Source organism: Sparus aurata, chromosome 23 (assembly GCF_900880675.1).
Source record: "Sparus aurata chromosome 23, fSpaAur1.1, whole genome shotgun sequence".
NCBI classification, from domain to species: Eukaryota; Metazoa; Chordata; class Actinopteri; order Spariformes; family Sparidae; genus Sparus; species Sparus aurata.
In genome coordinates this window covers 29,344,055-29,366,672 of record NC_044209.1, presented here as the reverse complement: position 1 = coordinate 29,366,672, position 22,618 = coordinate 29,344,055, and the positions used below count along the sequence as shown (strand labels likewise).

The 22,618-nt window shown below is 41.3% G+C and overlaps 1 protein-coding gene and 1 long non-coding RNA gene across 3 annotated transcripts in view; both read right to left on the bottom strand.

Annotated features, from left to right (window-relative positions):
- LOC115575814 (uncharacterized) overlaps positions 1–21,172 on the bottom strand; it is a 28,840-nt gene extending 7,668 nt beyond the window's left edge. The window contains exons 1-3 of one of the 2 annotated variants that reach the window (XM_030408157.1): positions 20,810–21,172; positions 19,400–19,499; positions 16,773–19,015 (exon numbers count right to left, since the gene is read on the bottom strand). In XM_030408157.1, coding sequence (XP_030264017.1) covers positions 18,008–19,015; positions 19,400–19,462 — 1,071 coding nt within the window. In that variant the 5' untranslated portion in view covers positions 19,463–19,499; positions 20,810–21,172 and the 3' untranslated portion in view covers positions 16,773–18,007. Of the gene's footprint in view, positions 1–16,772; positions 19,016–19,399; positions 19,500–20,809 lie in introns of those variants that run through there. The other variant, XM_030408159.1, reaches the window with a different exon arrangement.
- Positions 3,598–6,874, bottom strand: LOC115575822 (uncharacterized). Its single transcript, XR_003982740.1, has 3 exons — positions 6,823–6,874; positions 3,770–5,378; positions 3,598–3,624 (listed from the first exon to the last, which is right to left on the bottom strand). It is a non-coding gene; the product is annotated as an uncharacterized LOC115575822 (long non-coding RNA).
- Positions 21,173–22,618: the final 1,446 nt, after the last annotated feature.

Below are 22,618 nucleotides of genomic sequence, written 5' to 3'. Positions count from 1 at the left end.
GGAAAATCTAGAGAAGGGAGGAGAATCATCTTCAGATTTCTTATATCAACTGGATTAATTAAAAGGATATAGAAGAAGAGAAAATGAGAAAAGTAAAGCCCAGCAGATGGCGGTATATGCAACATTAAGGATGCCGACTGCCATTAAACACCAAAGAAGAAGAAGAAGAAGACTACGGTTTGTTAGCAAGGTCAGGATCAGGTCTGGCGGCTGTACGTGCGTCATTTGGATGAGGGGCAGCGAAGGAACAGGCGGGAAACGGAACAATGAAATAAGGTAAGTGGTTGAATTTATCAAATAATTCATGTAACCCAAATTGTAAATTAGTTCTGAAGAAATTAATTTATGTCCGTAACATTTCTAAACACAGGATAGTCCAGCCTAACATTAATTACAGTCCTTAGGCCTTAACTTACATTACTTTTTAAACTTTCAGTCAAAAGAAATGCAAGGATTTATTAAGAGTTTTATAACATTCACCTCCTCAGAAGCACATTCATGGTGCTTGGTGAACCTGTTGTATGGTACCGATGTAACCTTACGGTTTGTAAGGAGTTAACGGCCTCACGGCAGGCACTGTGTCAGTAATTAGTCGTGGCCCATGTCGTGTGTGTGTGTGTGTGCGTGCGCGGCGTCCGTTTAGTTAGCAATTAGCCGTAGCCTAAGCTGTGTTGTTTGCAACATTGCCCGAGTTAGCTTAACGGCTTCACACGAAGCTCTTTGTCAGTAATAAGTCGTGGCCCGTGTGTGTGTGCGCGCGTCCATTTGGTTAGCAATTAGCCGTAGCTAATGCTGTGTTCTTAACATTACTTGAGTTAAATTAACGGCTCTTTGACAGTAATTAGTCGTGCCCCGTGTGTGTGTGTGTTCTTAACATTACTTGAGTTAAATTAACGGCTCCGCACGAGGCTCTGTCTCAGTCTGTGCGCGCGTCCTCTGTTTTATCAGCAGTTAGTCGTGGCTCATGCTGTGCTGCTACAGGGCTGCTCCAGAAAAATTGACTTTACTTAACATTATCTGTTGAACTACTTTGTTTCTTTTAACATTAAGCAACATTATCCGTGTGACGTTAGACAGCTTGACCTCATCATGCCGACTCAAGACATCGGGAGGAAGGCGACTGGCGCCATTTTGGCTGTTTCTGGTTGTGATAAATGGGAGTAAAGAAATGTAGTTATGCTAGTAAGTAAAGTAATTTGAGAATAGAACACCATTAATATGCTCGCACACCTTTTTCTCCTTTTCAACCCTAACCAGTTTAAAGGGATGGTTCAGTTTTTTTGAAGTGTGGTTGTATGATGTATAAATGGCCACTGAGTATGCTACGCGAGTTCCAGATAAACTGCCTTTTGTCCCACCAGTTGATGCACTAAAAAATATATATATCATACACTTAAACTGGTATTTTATTTTGAGATGGGGCATCTTGTAGGCAGTGAAAGTACACTGTTGTGTGTGTCACGTGTGGGACTGTTCACTGCAGTTTATTGCCTGTATCTCTGTCCGGCACTGTGTGAGAGCAGATAGTTCTCTACTGTCACTAGTACACTTGGTGGCTACTAGAACCTCATACAACCTCACTTTAAAAAAAAAAAATTGAACTATCCCTGTACTGTTTTTGCTCATGTTTCTAGTTCGCATGACTAAGGCGTTCATACCATACTCTCACAATGTATGTTGTGTGTTTTAGGTGCTGCTGGTCCATTCATTGCGGTTTGGCTACTGTGTCCTATTGAGAAATGTGATGATCAGTATTTTCTGTCTGTCTCCTCAGATTATGGCAGAATTCAGGAGGATTATCACTGTATACCTCCTGGAACCTTTTCTGAAGGACTTGATGGTCTGGTCCCAAGACTGCTGAAGGTGTACAATGCAGCAACCAAATCTGGAAAGAAGCAGTCACTAAAAAACATTTTGGACTGCCTTGTGAGAGATGTAAGTGGAAGAGGGGATGACTAGAAAATTAGGCAGCCTTTGTGTTTGTCATAACATTCATTTTACTGCTTGTTTCTTTGTTTTGTAGGACACAAATGAGAGAAGAAGGGCTGCTGCTCTGCTTGGTCTGCCATACTACATACCAGGCGAAGATCCATCAAATGTCATCAGGATGTGTGATGTAAGAATATTTTTTATTTCGAACAAATATTTAAATTTGGTATGCACTTGAACTGACATTTATACTTTACGGTGGGACTTTTAAGTGGTTAGAATTGGCTAAAATATCTTCTGTTGGCCTCATACTCAACACTATCGATCTGCTCTTCTCCAAACCTTTGATTGTAATATGGTGTTGTAAAGCTGATGTAGTTGTGGATGAACATTGTCATATGTTTCTGCATTTCAAGTTTCATGCTGAGAACCTGGATGAAGCCATGAGGGAGATGCAGCTTGGAATCCTGATAGGCTATGAAGGCAAATGAGGGGCCATTCCAAACGAGAAGACAAAGAAGGGAATAAAGCAAAGAAGGGAGGCATGAAGAAAAAAAGGAGGAAGGGGGGCATGTTATTGTTTAACATGCATAAATGACTGGCTTTTGGGTTTGCCATCTGTTAAAATTGCATTCGACAAAGAATCAAACTGTAAGGTGCTGTAATTCAAATGTGTTTTAAGTTGAGTTGTGTATTCAGTGTAATCTTTTAGGAAACTGGTGAATTTGCCATTATTATTCAAGATGGGATACAAAATTGAAAACGTTAGTCTACTTAATTTGCAATAATAAGTTCAATTGCTGCCTTAAAAACTTGAGTTAATGTAACTTGAAAAGGCAATTGGTATGAATATAGTTGGTTAGTAAAACTAGAAAATGTTAGTTGAAAATATGTGTAATTGTATGTTTTTTCAAATGGATGATGTAATATAGTTAGTAGTCTCAACTCAGAGTATCGGGTTCAAACAATAAAAATTTGAGTTAACAACTAGTATAACTGAATTTTGTGAGTTGAAATAACATAATTGTAGGTTTCTTTGACAAGAAAAAGTAAGTTTTCTTAATGCATTATGTAACGTGGTAAGTTATTTCAACTCAGAGTGTCGAGTTCAAACAATAAATGATCATTAATTAAGCAACTTGTATAACTTAACTTCCTGAGTTGAAATAAAGCTGTTCTCAAAGTTGAGTTAACTTACGTTTTTAAGGCAGCAATTGAACTTAATATTTTAAGTTTAACCAGCCTAATAATTTTTACAGTGTACAGAAAAGAGCAACAATTCACAGTTTACAACTTACACCAACAGAAAATCTGATACAAGTTATGCAATGTTAGTGGAACCAGGAGACGACCGAGCAGGACGAGGCATCACCAAGTCGTGCCCGAGCCAGACGACCTCCTGTCCACCGTGATGACCTGGAAGAGGGCAGGACACACAAGATCATTAGTAATAGACAGAGAGAGGCATCAAGGTTAACAGAAATATAGATATGAGGAGATAGTGATTGAGATAGTGATTGAATTTCAAGGCAGCTGGGGCCCGGAAACAGTAGATGGTCCCAGGGGGCCGTGGTCCATCAGAAGGGAGCCTGAAAGAAAGAGGGGAGGAGAGAGAAGAAGAGGAGGGGGAGGAGAAGGAGAGAGAAGAAGAGGAGGAGAAGCTATAGAGAGTGTAGATAGTGACACAGCTTGCAGCTTGTGGGTACAGAAAACAAAAACAAAGGTTAGAGAAATGCAATATTGCTCAGAATAAACAGATTGTTTCTCTTCGGCAGCACAGTGTAACTCTAGTACTACAGGAACTCATTGAGACTGACACCGACCCACTGAAGAAGCTTACAGTATAGTATATATAAACAGCATGTGTTCACTGTGTGATGCTCTGCAGGTGGAGGTGAAGTGTGAACAGAGAGTCTGGAGTCTCCTGCTGCAGACAGAGAGCGACTCTGCTGTCCTGATGTTGGTCAGGAGTTCGTTCCTCCACTGAGGCTCCAGAACACAGAAGAGTCTCGACTTCTCTGAGCAGCTTTGTTTGCTCTCAGTGATGGCGGTACCAGCCGGCCCGCTGATGTAGCAGAGTGCAGTGCTTTCTCTGGGCCGTGTGGGCTGAACAGGGTTTGGAGGTAGACGGTGCAGTTCTGTTGACGGTCTTGAAGACCAGAACCATCGTCATGTTCTGGAGAAGGGAGGAGGGAATCGGGTCCAGGGAACAGGTGGAGGCCCGGTTAGACGTCACTAATGTGAGAACATGTTCAGAGGAGAGAGGACTGAAGCAGGTGAGGCCATCAGAGGTGAGGGAGGAGGAGGAGCTTTCTGGATGGACATCTGAGTAAATGGGTCTCTGAGCAGTCTCCATTTAGAAACAATGAACAGACTTCAGCTCTTTGTTTTCTTTCTCTGGTCTCATTCTCCTGACTTAATTTGATAAATACTTTATTTTAGCAACATGTTTCATTTTATTTGAATCTTTAGTTAAAATAGGATAAAATAACCACCTTGTTTGATCAGATGGAATTAATACTTTGTAGAAACTTCATTGATCACAGTTACATCAGGTGATATATTAGAGCTAAATCAGCTACTTTCACATTTCAGAGAATTATTCTGTTTCTATTCCTCCGTCTGTCTGAATCGTTTCTGCTCTTCATTCTCGTTTGCTTCAGTTTTCTTCAGTATCTTTTGGCTTTGCATTAAAATAAACGGTGGAATGATCTGATTTTGTGTATTTCCTAACAATGAGATCAGAGATTTCCACATTTGTGGTGAGGACCAGATCCAGAATGTTACCTGCTTCGTGTGTTGGCTCCTCTACATGCTGCGTAAGGTTATTTTTCTGCAAAAGAATATAAAAGCTGTCAGTATAGGACTTCTTTCCTTTCTTTGCAGGGATGTTGAAATCTCCAGCCACAATGATGCTGCTGTAGTTCTTGAATTCATCCAGGAGACTTTGAAACTCATTTAGAAACGTATGGAATTGTTGCTGGTTGTATCCTGGTGGGTGATACAGATTGATGATCGTGAGAGGTTGTTTCCAATCATTATGTTGCAGCTTTGTGACAACAAACTCAAAGGTCGTTATGTTTAGAAAGTCAAAGGGAATTCGTTCTCCCTGCAATCTCTCTGAGAACTGAATCGCCACCCCTCCTCCTCTTCTACCATCTGCCCTCACCTGATAGTGGAACCTGAAACCTGGTGGTGAAGCCTTGCTGAGGACTCTGTCTGCGTTATCATGTTTTAAAAACGTCTCTGTTGTGAGAAAGACGTCCAGTTTTTTTTTTTTTATGAGCTTTTTGATCCTGAATGTTCTTTTCTTCATTGATCGGACATTGAGCAACCCGATCATGATTGTTCCAGGAGGATCTCTCCTTTTATCCTCATCATCTCCCTGATCAACTCCAGTCTGTTCAAATTGATGACATTGTGTTCTGGCCATCTCCTTCAGTGCCGTTCTGTGAATTAAATTAGTTCTCATCATTCAGAAACATCAGTTGTTGCTAACAAACACATTTTGCTCTATCCATGTGTTGGGAATGAGCAGTGGAGGAAATGTCTCACCTGTGTACAGAGTTAAATGCATCCCCACCCATAATCAATAATCAATTATCAATAATCATAAATAGTATTGATCCACTGAGTGCCATTTGCCACATTTAGCCTCGAGCATGAGAGCTACTAAAACAAAGTTCCTTTAGTTTCACCATCGATCAGTAATTAATCCTACATAGAAACAGAAATAATGAGCGACCGTCTGAGATGTCGATCTTTAATCAAATAAAACATACAAAGAGTTAAAAAGTGCAGAATCTGATCTGACACACAGGAAAGTGTTCTGTCTGTACGAATGGTCTCCAGTAATCTCTCAGTGTTCATCTCATTTAAAACATCTCTGATCCAAGAATGATGTTCAGTCTGAAGATTTCCTGAGAAGATCTGAAGAGTTTGACAGTGACAGACTTTATAATCTGAGCTGGTTTCACTCAAACACTCTCCTGCTCTGTTTCATACGACCCAGTCTTACATGAAAATGTGTGATAGCTACGTTGGTCCACAGGGGAAAATGTAGTTTCACAATAACGTCCTTTTTCGCTTCATCATTTCTATTTCCTGCGTCCACGTCACCTGACCGTCAACTTTCTGGCTGTGAGAACAAAGAACATGGCTGCCATTCCTTTTATTACCAGTGAATAATACAATATTTAAGATAGATATTACATTAAAATGTGTTTTGATGACATTTTCATCAAGAAATACGCACTTTATTTTCATAATCCTTACTCAGTGAATGTATGTTGTCTTTAGTTTGTTAGTTTTTATGAAGATTATTGCAGGTTTCGCCAGGAAATTGTAGCGCTGTCACGTATGATATCATTGTTATGGTGGTTGTATCGCAACAGTGACATTGGACATTGGTAATGACAACAATGGATTGGACTCAAATGCACGACTCGACACAGAGTTAAGCAGGGTTAATGGTCTTTACTCCAAAAAACAGGTTCGGTACACGAGTGGTCCAGCAGCGGAGACAAACAAATCAGACAGAGCCGAGGTCGGTGGAAACACAGGCTGTAGTCAAAACCAGGAAATGCTAGAAGACACTCGGAACAAAAAGGCTGGGACGCTATGCACGGGGGCAAAAAGACGAACTGGCAATGATCAGGGGAAACACAGGGACTATAAAGACACACACACACACACACACAGGTGAAAGTATGTATGTATGTGTGTGTGTGTGTGTGTGTGTGTGTGTGAGCGCGTTTTTTCACAATAAACTTCTTATACGTGTTCTGTAACCAGGTATCAGCAGGAGGCATTACAGAACACGCTCTGTGTTACATGAAGCTCAACCAAGATATAAACATAAAGATCTGCAGCAACAAAAGAAAAGTTTCTCACCTGTCTCTGGAAGTTCTGGAGGACGGGTAGATTTGGTCTTTCTGACCGGCTGGATGGCGGTGCCGGCACTGTCGCCCCTCTATAGTCTGATTTGCTGCCCTGGGTGTGGTCACTGACGGTGCTTTGAGGCTTGATAAACAAATTAGTTCTGTTGTCAAACCAGTGTGGAGGTGAGCGTGCTGCAGGTGTGGCTGCAGAACAGAGAGAGGTGGAGAGCGCTCAACAGATGCACGAGACGCTTTCTGTCCCATTGAGTTCAATAAAGACTGTATGGAAACCAGAACTGTGTGCGTGGGAAGCAAAGTGAGACACAACCTCTCAGCTGTGTTTGTTTTACGGGGTGGGGGCAGAAAATCATATTTTGTAATTTATATGTTACTATTTTCCGTAGTTGGATGAACTATTAGAGCGTCCAGCATCATTTTACCAGGACTTACACATGCTTGTTGTCTAACGCACTTTGAGCACTGACACGCTCGCTCTCTATCTCTCAGTCACACACACACACACATACACACACACACACACACACACACACACACACATACACACACACACACACACACACAGACACTCACACACACACACACACACACACAGACACTCACACACACACTCACACACACACACACACAGTCCTCTTTAAATCTCATTAATTATTTTTATGCAACCACCCTCCCAAAAGCACAACCAGCTACTTTATACACAGCACACATTTGATATTAGATAGATGCTAAATTCACACACTCAATCAGAAGCTGTTGTTGCACACTTTATGTGAGATACACAAATGCTTTACACTTTTCCTTATCGTTTATATATACAATAATACATGTAAATGTTCATTATACAGCAACACAACAACCCAGCACCAGTGGCTGTAAACAGCAAAGCTGACATGTGCATGTATTCAACCAGCCCGGCCCGTCACGGTCGCTGTCCGTGGTGCTCATTTTCTCCACATAAACAACAACAATAAACCACAACTTCACTGGACTCACATGCTGCTTAATTAAAGCAAGCAAGACACAATACAGACTATAATCACATCAGAAATATCACACATTGCTAATTGGGCAGTTTAGTATCTATTAAGCTTAAATAAAAAAAAGTGTTCTGTCTCTCATGGTGGCAAAGAGATCGATGACCATGTGGAAGAACTTCCCACTGGCCTTTAGGTCCTCCACAACAACAGAGTCAGTGGATATCCTGGCCAAGTCGACAAGCCTGTCCTGTCCACACGTGTTCCTCAGGTGAGTGCTCTGCTGATGTGCTGGTAGCTGGTATGGTGAGCATAAGCTGCAGCAGGTTGAAGACCTCGGACAGCGTGCCCTGTAGGTCATCCTCAATGAGCAGCTGCTTGTGAAACAACTTCATGTTGTACACCGTGTGCAGCTCATTTCACAATTTCTGCTCATCAAAGACCGGATAGCTGCTGATCAGCTGAGCCAACTCACTGCTGGGGAATGCAGCAGGCTTGCAGAACAATGCAAATGATGTGTGATCAGTGTTGGGAAGATTACTTTGGAAATGTAGTTGGTTACAATTACAAGTTACCCTGTTGAAAATGTAATAGTAGTGTAACTATTTCAATTACTTTCTCAAAGTAATGTAACTAATTACATTTGATTACATTATGATTACTTTTCTTTATTTTGAATGAAATCTCTCAACTGCGAACCATTTTCACATGTTAAGACCTATAGTGTGATTAACCTTTCAGTTCAAAGGTTTAACCATATATTATGAGTCTGACCTTCGGCCTGTACTGAAGGAGGCTCACTTCCTCACTAAATGGAGCGACAACGGGCTGATTTCAGCCAACAGGAGCAGGTTGTTTTAATGGAGAGAGTATGAGGATACAAAAAAGCCTGATCACAGCCTGAAGCAACATTGTTGCTGCAAATATGACAAGAGGAGGCTGATTTTAATTTCTGACAGCTCTACATTGAGCTGCTTTTAAATATGACGCTTTAGAGCAACAACAACTGTTGTTTTAAACTGTGTTTTATATTGTTTTAATATATTTCACTGATCGCAATTATAAAATGCCAGTGTGTGTTTTATTGAAAGCAAGGCTGGTGTGCGCATGAAAATAGGTTACAGTGGGTTTTTTAGGTGCTGTAGCTACAAGCAAATCTCATGTTGTCTCTGTACAAAGACCTTTTTAAATGTGAGAAAACAGAGTAGACCTACTCAAGATTTACTGCGTTTGGGCAACACATAAAAGGCGAAACAATTAATTTATTCATGGCCACATTAAGTTAAATGATCTGTCCTGCTGCGAGCGCACAACTTCTTTCAGTGGTGACTGACTGTATATAAAAGTAAACAGGCTATAGCCTAATAAATGACCTCTTGAGGCGAGTCGGATCATCAGCTGAGCAGCGTATCCCCTCAGCTGAACATCTGTAGAGACGCTCAGAGAGAAAGTAAACAGCAGCGGATCAGCGCGATCTCTCCCTCCGTACAAATGTTCTGATTCAGCTCCACTGGACTTTCAAAGTAAAGGTGACGTCAGCTGTAAATGAGTTAAATAGTGAAACAGCGGCGCTTTTATAGCCGATTTGATGATTAAACTCTGAACAGAACCTGGTCGGGACCAGGTTATGAGCTAAGCACAAGTTACCATGGTGATCTAGCCGGGTAAAAAGAGAGCTACCTTTGTAATATTAAATACAGGGAAGCCTGGCTTCTGTCTGTATGAAGTGTGTTTTGTATTTCCAGCCCAGGAACATCTTGTGCGCCGCCGACACTGTTGCTGCTGAGTCTGACTGCCGCCGTACGGTTTGTCGGTTGAGTTGAATGGCACATGACCAGAGAGAGCCAATCACAAGCGTCAGTTTTGGCAGGAGGATGTTGATATGAAAAAAACTAAAAACAAACATGAATCCAGGGGGGCGAAAAACTATTTGATAAATCCGAGCTTTTGCGGCGACATTTCAAATGTAACTTAAGTTGTAATCATTGAAATTTCCAAAAGCAACTGTAATTTAATTACATATTTTCTCACAGTAATGTAACGGATTACAATTACGTACATTTTGTAATTAAATTACGTAACGTCGTTACATGTAATTCGTTACTCCCCAACACTGTGTGTGATCAGGTACTCGAAAAAAACTCAGGTGATCCAAATCTCTGGGTCATGTGTAGAACTATACTGTCAACAATCTCGAAGTAAAGACATCGGAAAGATGAAACAGTGTCCTCGTCTCCTTCCTGGTGCTGGTTAACTCCCTGTTCCAGATCCTTCCAGCCGCGGCGACACCGTTTACGTCGGGATGCAGGTTCTCTGACTGCCTGGACTGTTTCCTCATAAATGCCAGTAAACGTCTTGCTTGTTCTCGTGGCTTTGAGAGTACTGATCATGCTGTGGATCCGATCCTGACATTTGTTTTCTGTCCACCGTCTTGCTTTGCAGAACCTGAAAAAGTGGTTCTGTGAGGCCGAAAATGGACTGAAAGACTCCGAGCAGGAAGGAGAAATCAAAATCCTCCAGATTTTGTTTCAAGGCCGCACTTTGTGCAATAGTGTCCTTGTCCCATCCTGGTTCTTTCACGATCCTGTCAAAAGCCACACAGAGCGATGTGCGTCCCTCATGGATGGCATGTACCGCGCGGCTTTTAAAGTTCCACCTCACAACAGAACCTCCTGGTACACGCACAGCTCGGTCCACCTCACACATCAATGCTGATCTTTTACATGACCTGAGAAAAAATTGTGAAAGGCATCAAGCACGGCAAAAAGAATTTGGCTGGTTTAATATTATTTGTGCCTTGTGTCAAAACCAAATTTAGCTTGTGTGCATAGCAGTAGATGAATAACGCGTTGGGGCAGTGCGCTGCACGCCGCCGTGCTGTCCACTCATACAGCTTGCACCATCATAAGTCTGACAAATGAGTTTGTTTGTGGGGCTGTAGTTTCCGATGGCTGTCAGGGCCTGCGGACTCTGAACTGAACTTTGCATCTCTATCTGCACTGACATCATAAAAGTTCAGGAAACGTTCACACACATTGCCTCCCTCATTTACATATGTTATTATGACAGTGAGTTGATACTTGCTGGATATGTCTGACGTGTCATCCACTTTTAGAATAGAATATACCTTTATTGTCCGATAGGGGAAGTTTGTCATGGACTCCAAGTGCATAGCCACATATTAAAGTGACCGTCTACATTAGATGAAGACAGTTTATCTGTTGCTCTCAGAGACAAGCAGCAACAGAGAACAAGAAAGAAAAGACAAGGTAGAAGTAGAATGAGTTAAAACAAGATGGATGAATAAACAAATGAGGTAGGATCCTCTTTCACTGTCTGATGACACAGAAGGTCCGAATGTGTGTGTGTGTGTGTGTGTGTATGTGTGTGTGTGTAGGTGTGTATGTGTGTGTGTGTGTGTGTGTGTGTGTGTGTGTGTGTGTGTGTGTGTGTGTTCTCAGGAGTACCATTAGAGGTTTGCTGGTGGAGTTCTTTTGGACTCCAAGTGCCGACTGCAGCTCAGCACCTGACGGTGGGTAGGAGGTTTGTTGGGACCCACAGATGAAGTCGTTCGTTGTGGATTTCAAAATGGACTCTGAACTGAACTCAGTGTCCCAGAATTCCCCATTCTTCACACCTAGGTGCAAAATTCAGCTTTGAGTTGCTATTGGTCAGGGTGACAGACCCCCCTCTGACCAGAGAGTCAAAACTCAGGCACCTTCATTGTTCCTCCTCTCTCACTTGACGCCCTCTACTCCCCCACGGGGCTGCCTGCCCTCAGGATCTCTTCTTCTGGTCTCACAGCTGTGGAGAGCTGCAAGGTCCTGTTCAGGTACGCACACATAAGGCCCGAGGGGAGCTGGAGCCCCTGCCATTTTTGCCTCGTATTAAAAAGTGCCTTTTTTGTGTGTTTTTTTAATGAATGAATAAATTCCTGTTGTGCAAAAGGATGTAAAAAAAAATGACGGTATAAAAACACCACGATTATCTACCGGACGTATTTCCTTGTAATATGGTGTTGTGAGTGTGTTGAGACTATAAAGTCACTTCTCTGTCCGCCTCGGCTCTGCTCTCTCTCTCTATAAACAGTCGCTAACCCAGTTCTAATCTCCAATGAGGTGCAATGTAAAGCTCTTATTTTGAAGACAAATTTGTTGTCACTGCTCACAGCCCAACTTCGAGCTTCATGACACGTCACATGTTGACGCCTACCTCAGAGGCGACCAAGTGGCGGCTTTTGGAAAAGGAGGAACATTACTAATGTGCTGCCTTTTCTATCTGAAAAGGGCTACAGAGGGGCGAGAGAGAGAGAGGGAGAGAGAGAGAGAAGCTGCTGCCTCATCAGAACTCCACCACCACGTAGATGAGACGTGACTGTGGAGCGACTTGAACCTTTGTGAGTTATAAACCATGAACATAACTTCCTTGTGGGGGCAACAAGTCGCCTTCCACTCATTCAACGTGCCTAAATATGAGTCATATTTCAGAAGAGTGTCCATTTGTGCTTGTTAAGCTAACTGCTGGTTAATGAGCGTTAAGAAAAATCTAATAATATGACAGCTGTCTGTGTGGCTGTTTATCTGCCATAAATCTTAAACTTCTTCCAGATATTGAGTTTACTGTGACTTTGCTGTTGTACATGTGTAGTTTACATGTGTAGCCTGTATTTCTAGTTTGCACTTGCCCTCCAATAAATATTCTAATAATAAACCAGTGTTTGATTGCTTTTTAAGAATTGCAGCTGAATTGCATGTCTTCCAAACCTGAGTATTATGATGATGAGAATAAACCAGTGTTAATTTTGACAGCAAATTCTGAGTTAGTCTCAGTCTTTTGAATAACACACCATTTAGTTTTAGTCATCTGAAATCTTTTAGTCTTAGTCTAGTTTTAGTCGACTAAATATCATAAGAGTTTTAGTCTTAGTCTAGTCTAAAGTCTTTTAGTCTTTTAGTCAATACAATTCAATTAAATTGAATTCAAAGGCGCTTCATTGGTATGAAAGTTTTAACAACAATATTGCCAAAGCATCTTATCCAAACTTTCAGACATTAACAATAATTTAACATAAACATATACACAACATCAAGATTGATTTATAACAATTTAGATTCACATTAGTCATATATACTGTAAGTGTGTGTGAGTGCGTCTCAGTCACTCATTGTCCCTCAGTTTGTGGCATGTTGATACATTTTGGGTTGATTACATGTTATATTCTCTCTTTCTCTCTCTGTAAATGTCGCTTCAGTTTGCTGATGTTTTTGCTCCCCACGGTTTGCAGCCGGTCTGGTTGTCATATGTGAGGTGTGCCCAGATGTCAAGCATTTGTTTTTGTCCTGGACCTCGCTCTGACATTTCTGTTGTTCATGAGGCATGCTGTCGCCCTCGGACCGGGTGCACTGCAGTTCGCTCTGATTGGATCTCTTCTCCATTCGTCCCACCCTAACATTTTTGTCTCGTTTTTATTCATTGACTTAAGCGTCAGTTATATTTCGTCACAGTCTTCATCATCATATCTGACTTGTTATTTAGTTTTCATTTAGTTTTCGTCTGTGAAAAAGGTTCGTTGACGAATATTTTTCGTTATAGTCTTCGTCAACGAAATTAACACTGGAATAAACTCATGTTGACGATAATTTGTTGGCACAAAAGAAATGGCAATTGCATATCACTTACAGCTACACCGGATACACAGCTAAGCAGTTAGCTTTAATAAGTACTTTGTTTATTAATTTTACATTAATTAATCTAATATTGTGTTATTAAGGCCAGAAACAAAGTTGGTGCACGCTACTGCCCTTTTCTGATGTTGAGCCCCTGCCCCTCTATAATCATGTGCACGTCCCTGGTCCTGTTAGTATTCCAGATCCGTTAGCACCAGCAGCTGCCAGCTAACTTCACAATCTGAGGAACACCAAGCAACTGGGCTTAGATAACATAGCACAGCACAACTAAGCACAGGACTTTAAACTCTGGTTGATTTAATGTGTTTAATTTATGTGTTTGTCCACTGTTTTGGTGTTACTTTGACCTCAGGTCAGGTTTTTGGTAGTTTGCTTTCCTAGACGGCTAATTTGATGCTAGTCAAATGCTGCTTCATACAGACTCAGGGTCTCTGCATGTAACTATTTAAAAAAAAAAAAAAAAAAAATCATTTATTTGCACTAAACAACAAACAAATAAAATTAACAACATCCAGAAGAAGCAGATTGTGCAGGTGAGATCAGAAAACCCAGTGGAGTTTATAGAATGAATCTCACCTCCTTACTTCAATACAACATTCATTAAAAAATAATAATCCACAACATATAATGATGATAATAATAATAATAATAATAATAATAATAATAATAATAATAATCATAATAATAACAAAACAATAACAATAACAATGACAATAATAATAATCCACGAAATAACCAGTAGCCCTAAAATAATTTAGAGCATAAAATCAATATATAGAAAAGACATAAATAAAATGTGTGTCTGTGTATAAGAACATGTAAACTGAAGCATAACTACAGTATATCAATTCAGGTTCATCAAGAATATCCTAAGCTTATGATTGAATTGATTCAATTAGCCTGTCTTGTATTGAGTTTGTGAACGTCACTGTTTAACTGAAAAAATGCTTTACAGGGCAAAGAAAACTGATGAGGTTGAAATTAGATTTTTTTACATTAAGAGATCATTTATTTAATTTAAACCATTTGGAAATATTATCTAGATTATTATTAGCTTTGTATAAGTACAGAAAGTACAGATAAATCAGTATGTGAGAGAAATAAATTGGTATCATCAGCAAAAAGTACAGGAAACATAAAGGTTAACGCTGCTGCCAAGTCATTGATATAAATAAAAAATAAGAGTGGAACACCGCAAGTTAAATTAGCTCGCTCTGATCCAAAGCCATTAATGGCTTTCTTCATCTCCTCTAACCTGGCATCACGTCACACACACACACACACACACACACACACACCTGTATATAGTACATGTTAGCTAGATTGTATGTTTTCATCTTTGCTGTCTATCTAATATTGTACAATAGTGAATGATGCCGACCTCTACACTGTCAAGACCCCCACAATCCTTCGACCATCACATCTGTTATGGTGAATTTGGTTGTAGTTAAGTTAATTATTATTCAGAGTTATAAACAGTTTCGTACCTTCTTATGAGACAAATTTAGTAAATATGTTGTTTTCCCTTCTTCAAGGGTGGTGCCCCGACATCATCTAATTAAGAATAGATCATATTATTTATCATAATTAATAATTATCCCTGATGATCATTAATTATTTTTGATAGCCAAATTTAACCTAAAACTCCCTTTAAATGTTGCATACACACTTAATGGTGCCCCGTGTGAGACGGTGTTCTGTTGGCAATAGTTCATAAATGTGCAATATTTATTTCAGCCCATCGGTGAGAAGAAGTTTGAAGTTCAGCGCTGCGTCAACGCTCCCTCCTGCCCCTAACGCCACGCTCACCGATGACTTTAACAACATGCAACAGTCTTCAGGTTCTGGACTTTGAGTTTCAGTGAAATACTGACACGAGACCAGAAACATGATTTTATGGCTTAGCTTTAACAATGTGTTCTGTTTTATAAAGTTTGTATGTAAAACATTAATGTGAAAAGTTAGTTTACCTGCCAGATGGATGTGGTGGTGTAAAGGTACAATATTTCTCTCTGACATGTCGAGGAACAGAAGCATGAAGAAGAAGAAAGTTACGACAGTCGTAATCTTTGTGTCGGCTGTTTCCTGAATCTGGTTGAAATATCGGATATGTTTCAGAGTGTTTGTCAGTAAAGAGGAGAATAAAACAACCCCGAGCTGTTCAATGTTCATGTGTGCACATTGTTTTGATCCACTTACAAGGTAAGATTTAGGCCTGGTCCACATGAACATGGGTATTATTACCTCTAGTTTTGAAAAAATCACGTCATACCAACGGCCTGACAAGAGAACGCCAAAGCAACAGGTGGTGATATAACCTCCACTGTGAGGCCACACTATCCAATCAGAAGGCTGCATGTCTACACATGAACACTGTTTCTGAATATCTTCACGCTGGCAGCAGTTTTCTGCGTTCAGTGACCTGAAATGCTGTTTACGTCTGTGAGACGCCAAAACACAGAAAGAAAGATTTGTTTTCAGTGTACGTGTGGACCGAGTCTTGATCTTGAGTCAGAACGAGAATGTTTGTGCTGCAGAACACTGAAAACTCTGGATCTTACATTTCCCACAATGCAACTGACCACATGAAACATAAGCTTTGAATAGATGAAGATATTAACATGAATATCTGCAGCATGAGACACAACAACAGAAAAGTTAAAAAGAAGTTTTAAATGAGATGAAGTCTGTTTGCTGGTCGTTTGTCTGACTGTAGCAGAGGTTCTTCTTCTCTGGACTTTATTCCGCCGCTCAGCTTCTGTAAGTCATGTGACCTTCAGGGGAGGTGAGCGACTCTTTAACGACTCTTTAAGTTTTTATGATCCAGATACATTGTACACATGAAACCAGATCCTGGATCATCCCTCCATCATGTGGGTCATTAAAGTCTGTTAAGAACTTTGGCTCACCTGAGACTGAACGACTCCGGGCCACTCGTCTCATGACTGAGCTCTAAATGCTCAGTTTAACTTGAACGTGAAGTTCAGTGTTCTGTGACCTCGTGTAAAGATCAAACTCAGAACAATGAGGATGATGATAAAGTCCGTGTAGCTGCTGATGTTCCAACAAACTGCCTCTTCATCACATCACACACTGAAAATATACTTTAGTAACACTTAAATATTTCTTATTAAATACAACATATTTAATCTGTTCCTCGTTTGAATTTAGTTTTTGACTTCCAGAGACAAACAATAACTCAGTACAAACATTTTTATATACACAGACAGCATGAAGGTTCAAAAGTCTTTTATTCAACACAAACAATGAGATCACAATTATTCTGTTTGTTTTGATTTTTGTTTTTGACTTCTTGTGACAAACAATAACTCAGTACATAGAATTTGATTAAACATGATTATATAAACAGCATGTGTTCACTCTATGTGTGTGTGTGTGAGTGCATGAATAAGCTTTACCACCAAAATGAATCAAACAAAAAACAAACCTAAAATATTACATATATGTTACACCCGCCAAAATAAAACAAACCAAGAGGAGCCAGCAGGTGTGATGGTAAAATGTCAAAAGAGGAAGCTGGAGTATTTTTCACCCAGTCAGAGAGTTCTGACCAACGGACCAATCACAATCACTGTTCACATTCACATTTACATTTAGAACATTTAACAGACGCTTCTGTCCAAAGTGATTTAGAATAAATACATTTGTCACAAGAGAGAAACCACAAAATGTCAGTCAAGGACACTTTAAATGCATGAGTGCTATGATTAAAGTGCTAACAATACAAACATACAAGTTCATATACATGTTTCTTTGTTGGAGGGAGTGATGCTCTGCAGGTGGAGGTGAAGTCTGAACAGAGAGTCTGGAGTCTCCTGCTGCAGACAGAGAGAGACTCTGCTGTCCTGATGTTGGTCAGGAGTTCGTTCCTCCACTGAGGCTCCAGAACACAGAAGAGTCTCGACTTCTCTGAGCAGCTTTGTTTGCTCTCAGTGATGGCGGTACCAGCCGGCTCGCTGATGTAGCAGAGTGCAGTGCTCTCTCTGGGCCGTGTGGTCTGACCAGGGTTTGGAGGCAGACGGTACAGTCCTGTTGACGGTCTTGAGGACCAGAACCATCGTCATGTTCTGGAGAAGGGAGGAGGGAATCAGGTCCAGGGAACAGGTGGAGGCCCGGTTAGACGTCACTAATGTGAGAACATGTTCAGAGGAGAGAGGACTGAAGCAGGTGAGGCCATCAGAGGTGAGGGAGGAGGAGGAGCTTTCTGGATGGACATCTGAGTAAATGGGTCTCTGAGCAGTCTCCATTTAGAAACAATGAACAGACTTCAGCTCTTTGTTTTCTTTCTCTGGTCTTATTCTCCTGACTTATTCTGATAAATACTTTATTTTAGTAACATGTTTCATTTAAATTGAATCTTTAGTTAAAATAGGATAAAAATAAGCACCTTGTTTGATCAGATGGAATTAATACTTTGTAGAAACTTCATTGATCACAGTTACATCAGGTGATATATTAGAGATAAATCAGCTACTTTCACATTTCAGAGAATTATTCAGTTTCTATTCCTCCGTCTGTCTGAATCGTTTCTGCTCTTTGTTCTCGTTTTTTTCAGTTTCCTTCTTGTGTCTTTTGGCTTTGCAGTAAAATAAACAGTGGAATGATCTGAGTTTGTATCTTTCTGAACAATGAGATCAGAGATTTCCACATTTGAGGTGAGGACCAGATCCAGAGTGTTACCTGCTCGATGTGTTGGCTCCTCTACATGCTGCGTAAGGTTATAGAGCGGCCAAACATGATAAAACTCGTCAGTAAAGGACCTCCTTTCATTATTAACATGAATGTTGAAATCTCCAGTCACAATGATGCTGCTGTAGTTCCTATTGACTTCATCCAGGAGACTTTGAAACTCATTCAGAAACCTGCGGAATTGTTGCTGGTTGTATCCTGGTGGGAGATACACATTGATGATCACGACAGGTTGGTCCCAATCATCATGTTGCAGAACTGTGACAACAAACTCAAAGGTCGTTATGTTTAGAGAGTCAAAGTGAATTTGTTCTCCCTGCAGTTCCTGTGAGAACTGATTGGCCACCCCTCCTCCTCTTCTACCATCTGTCCTCACCTGATAGTGGAACCTGAACCCTTCTGGTGAAGCCTCTCTGAGGACTCTGACTGCTGTTTCATCTGTTAACCACGTCTCTGTTGTGAGAAAGACGTCCACGTTATTTCCTGTTATAAGCTCTGAGATCCTGGATGTTCTTGGATTCATCGATCGAACATTGAGCAACCCGATCCTGATTGTTCCAGGAGGTGTTTGGTTGATCTCACACTCATCCACTGATCTCTCTTTATCCTCATCATCTCCCTGATCACGTCCAGCCTGTTCGGCCTGCTGACTGTTTTTCTCTTGTTCTCTTCCAGTCTGTTTAGATTGATCACATTGTTTGATCACATGTCTCTGATTTGTTTGACACATCAGGTTTACACTCCTCTCCTGAACTGGATTTTGACTTGTAGCAATCTCCTTGTCTCTTTGTCTTCTGGCCTCCTCCTCCAGAGGCTGATGATGAAGATCAAAAGTCAACAGATCAATACATGATTCATTTTCATTATCATTAGCAGGGTTGGATATCATTCACAAAAGTGTCCCTGCTTGACTTTGACACATTTATGAACAACATTTTATTTTGATACCAATTTTACTGAATTTACTGATTTTTTTTTACCTGAACTCAAATGAACAAACTGACAGAGCACCTGTATAGTCCTGGACTGTGAAACATTATTACATTATTATTATTATTATTATTATAGTTATTAATATAACTATTACCTCATTCATTTAGTAAATATTACAACTTTAATAAAATATGAATTTCTTCTCTGAAACTACAGACTGCTCCTTTAATAATGATGTTTCTATGTCACTGTGATGATGTCTTACAGATGCAGATACATGCATGCCGCCACAGCGAGGACACACTGTCACTCCCTCGCAGAAAGACATGATGAAGGTTTCTGCCTGATGGTCCAATCAGAAACACCTGTGAGAGAAAGTCAGGAGACGATCAGAGGACACCAGAGGAAACTGTATCTGATGGAGACCACGTGAACCTGCAGCTACATTTACTCCAACACTGATTCACAACAGTTGGGACGTTGATTATAACGTAAATAAAAGCAGAATACCTTCAGCTGATCACAGTACAAAGATATTCAGTGTTCACACTGATTAAACTGTGATGAAGTCATCTGTATCTCCTGGTCAATGTGCAAATACATTCAGCTGGTTAACAACTGCTCATGGAAGGATAATCCTTCTGGAAACAGGTTGTTCAGACTCTTGATCAGTCATAAGTTGAATGAAACCAGGTCTGTCCTGACGAGCCTCCAGGAGGAGCTCCAGGCTCTGAGGCCAGTTAGTGACCAAACTGTAGCAGCAGACTGCCTCTTCACTGGACTTCATACTGCCTCGCCCTTTCCTCTGAATCATGGGACTTCCTGTAAAGATGCAGCTGCAGATGTTCGTGTTCAGATGTAGGAGGGGAAGTCGAAGAAGTACTCGAGTAAAGTACAGATACTGTAACATCTGCTGAAGTACAGTGACTAAGTATTTGTACTAGACACACACCAACACTGCACCAGTGGGTCCATTCTTACAGCACACTGCAGAACCAGATGAGGTGTGACGGTACATGATGTCATGACATTAACACGTGTGTCCTCCTGTTAATCTAAACATGTATTGACTGTTTATATGCTGTTATAACGTGTTATGATTGAGATTCTGACCCATCATGCATCATTTCATAATCACATATCACATAATTGCCATCAGTGACTTGGATGCTGTCTGACTCTCTCTGTCCAATCAGGGAGGCTGTTCTATGGGGGAACGTTCACTGAAGTCTCAGTCAGGAGGACTGACCGTCTGTGAGACAGAAACTACAACAACACAACAGTGACGGAGACAGAGACACACGAGTTACTGAGTTAACACAGAGTTAAAGGTTTTTACTCTGAATCACGTCACATAATCATCTCGATCGACTGAGGGAACGCCTACTGAAGAGTCGTTAGGACGGACAGGAGGACAGACAAGAGGATAGACAAGAGGACAGACTGGAGGACAGACGGGAGGACAGACAGGAGGACAGACAGGAGGACAGACAGGAGGACAGACGGGAGGACAGACAGATGTGATTCAGAGAAACAAACTTCAACTAACATGTCTTTCTCTCCTTCCAGTATTGTGTTGTTGAAGTGACTCGTGGACGACCAGCAGTGATGATGAAGGTGTTTATCTGCAGAGTGAGAAGCAACGATAGGTAAAGAGTAATAAAGAGTTTCTGACCTGCTGCTGAAAGTTCTGCTGGAATAAAGTTTGTAGAGACGTCCTGTTGTCTCTGAATAAAGTTTGTAGAGACGTCCTGTTGTCTCTGAATAAAGTTGGTAGAGACGTCCTGATGTCTCTGAATAAAGTTGGTAGAGACGTCCTGTTGTCTCTGAATAAAGTTGGTAGAGACGTCCTGTTGTCTCTGAATAAAGTTGGTAGAGACGTCCTGTTGTCTCTGAATAAAGTTGGTAGAGACGTCCTGTTGTCTCTGAATAAAGTTGGTAGAGACGTCCTGTTGTCTCTGAATAAAGTTGGTATAGAAAGACAGACTGACTGTAAACTCTCTGTGTTCACTCTGACGGCTGACTGCAGCAGACTGTCTCTTCACTGGACTTTATCCTGCCTCACTGTTCCTCTAAATCATGTGACTTCTTGTAAAGATGTAGTTGCAGATCAGAGTCCTGCACAGGTCATCATATCTTATCTTTATACACGCCTTCAGTCAACATACATTATATTGCCAAAAGTATTCATTCACCCACCAAAATAATTGAAATCAGGTGTTCTAATCACTTTCATGGCCACAGGTGTATAAAGCAGCACCTCAGCATGCAGACTGTTTCTACAAACATGTGATAGAATGTGTCGCTCTCAGGAGCTCAGTAAATTCCAGCGTGATACTGTGATACGATGCCAGCTGTTCAACAAGTCCAGTCGTGAAGTTTCCTCGCTCCTAAATATTCGGCAGTCAACTGTCAGCGGTATTATAACAAAGTGGAAGTGATTGGGAACGACAGCAACTCAGCCATGAAGTGGTCGGCCACGTTAAATGACGGAGCGGTGTCAGTGTCGATGCAGTCGTGTGAAGCAGCTCCACTGGACTCTAGAGCAGTGGAGACATGTTCTCTGGAGTGATGAATCGAGCTTCTCCATCTGACCTGATGGACGAGTTTGGGTTTGGTGGTTGCCAGGAGAACGGTACTTGTCTGACTGCATTGTGCCAAGTGTAAAGTTTGGTGGAGGAGGATTATGTCTGGGGTTGTTCTTAATGAGCTGGGCTTGGCCCCTTAGTTCCAGTGAAAGGAACTCTGAATGCTTCAGCATACCAAGAGATGTTGGACAATTCCATGTTCCCAACTCAGTGGTAACAGTTTGGGGATGGTCCTTCCTGTTCCAACATGACTGAGCACCAGTGCACAAAGCAGGTCCATAAAGACATGAGGAGAGAGTTTGGTGTGGATGAGCTTGACTGGCCTGCACAGAGTCCTGACCTCAACCTGACAGAACACCTTTGGGATGAATTAGAGTGGAGACTGAGAGCCAGGCCTTCCTGTCCAACATCAGTGTGTGACCTCACAAATGTGTTTCTGGAAGAATGGTCAAAGATTCCCATAAACACTCCTAAACCTTGTGGAAAGCCTTCAGAAGAGTTGAAGCTGTTATAGCTGCAAAGGGACCGACGTACTACATTACACTGTGCTGCTGACGAGAAACAATGTGTTTATTCTGATCAATATTCAGGGTTCCCCCCTGACGGTGGAACAGCGGCGCTGCGCTGCTATACTGCTAGGTCAGCGCCGCTATACTCCACGCGTGACAGTGACGAGCGTCCATCCGTCCGTCCGTCCGTCCCCCGGTTGAAGGCTAGGAGCTCCCGGCTGACAGCGATGAGCGTCCGCCCGTCCCCCGGCTGACGGAGTTGATGACCGTCTGTCCGTGTCTCCTACTCACTCCACTCACTTTACATAACTTGTATCAGATTTTTTGTTGATGTAACTTGTAAACTGTGAATTGTTGCTCTTTTCTGTACACGCAACATCTATTGCA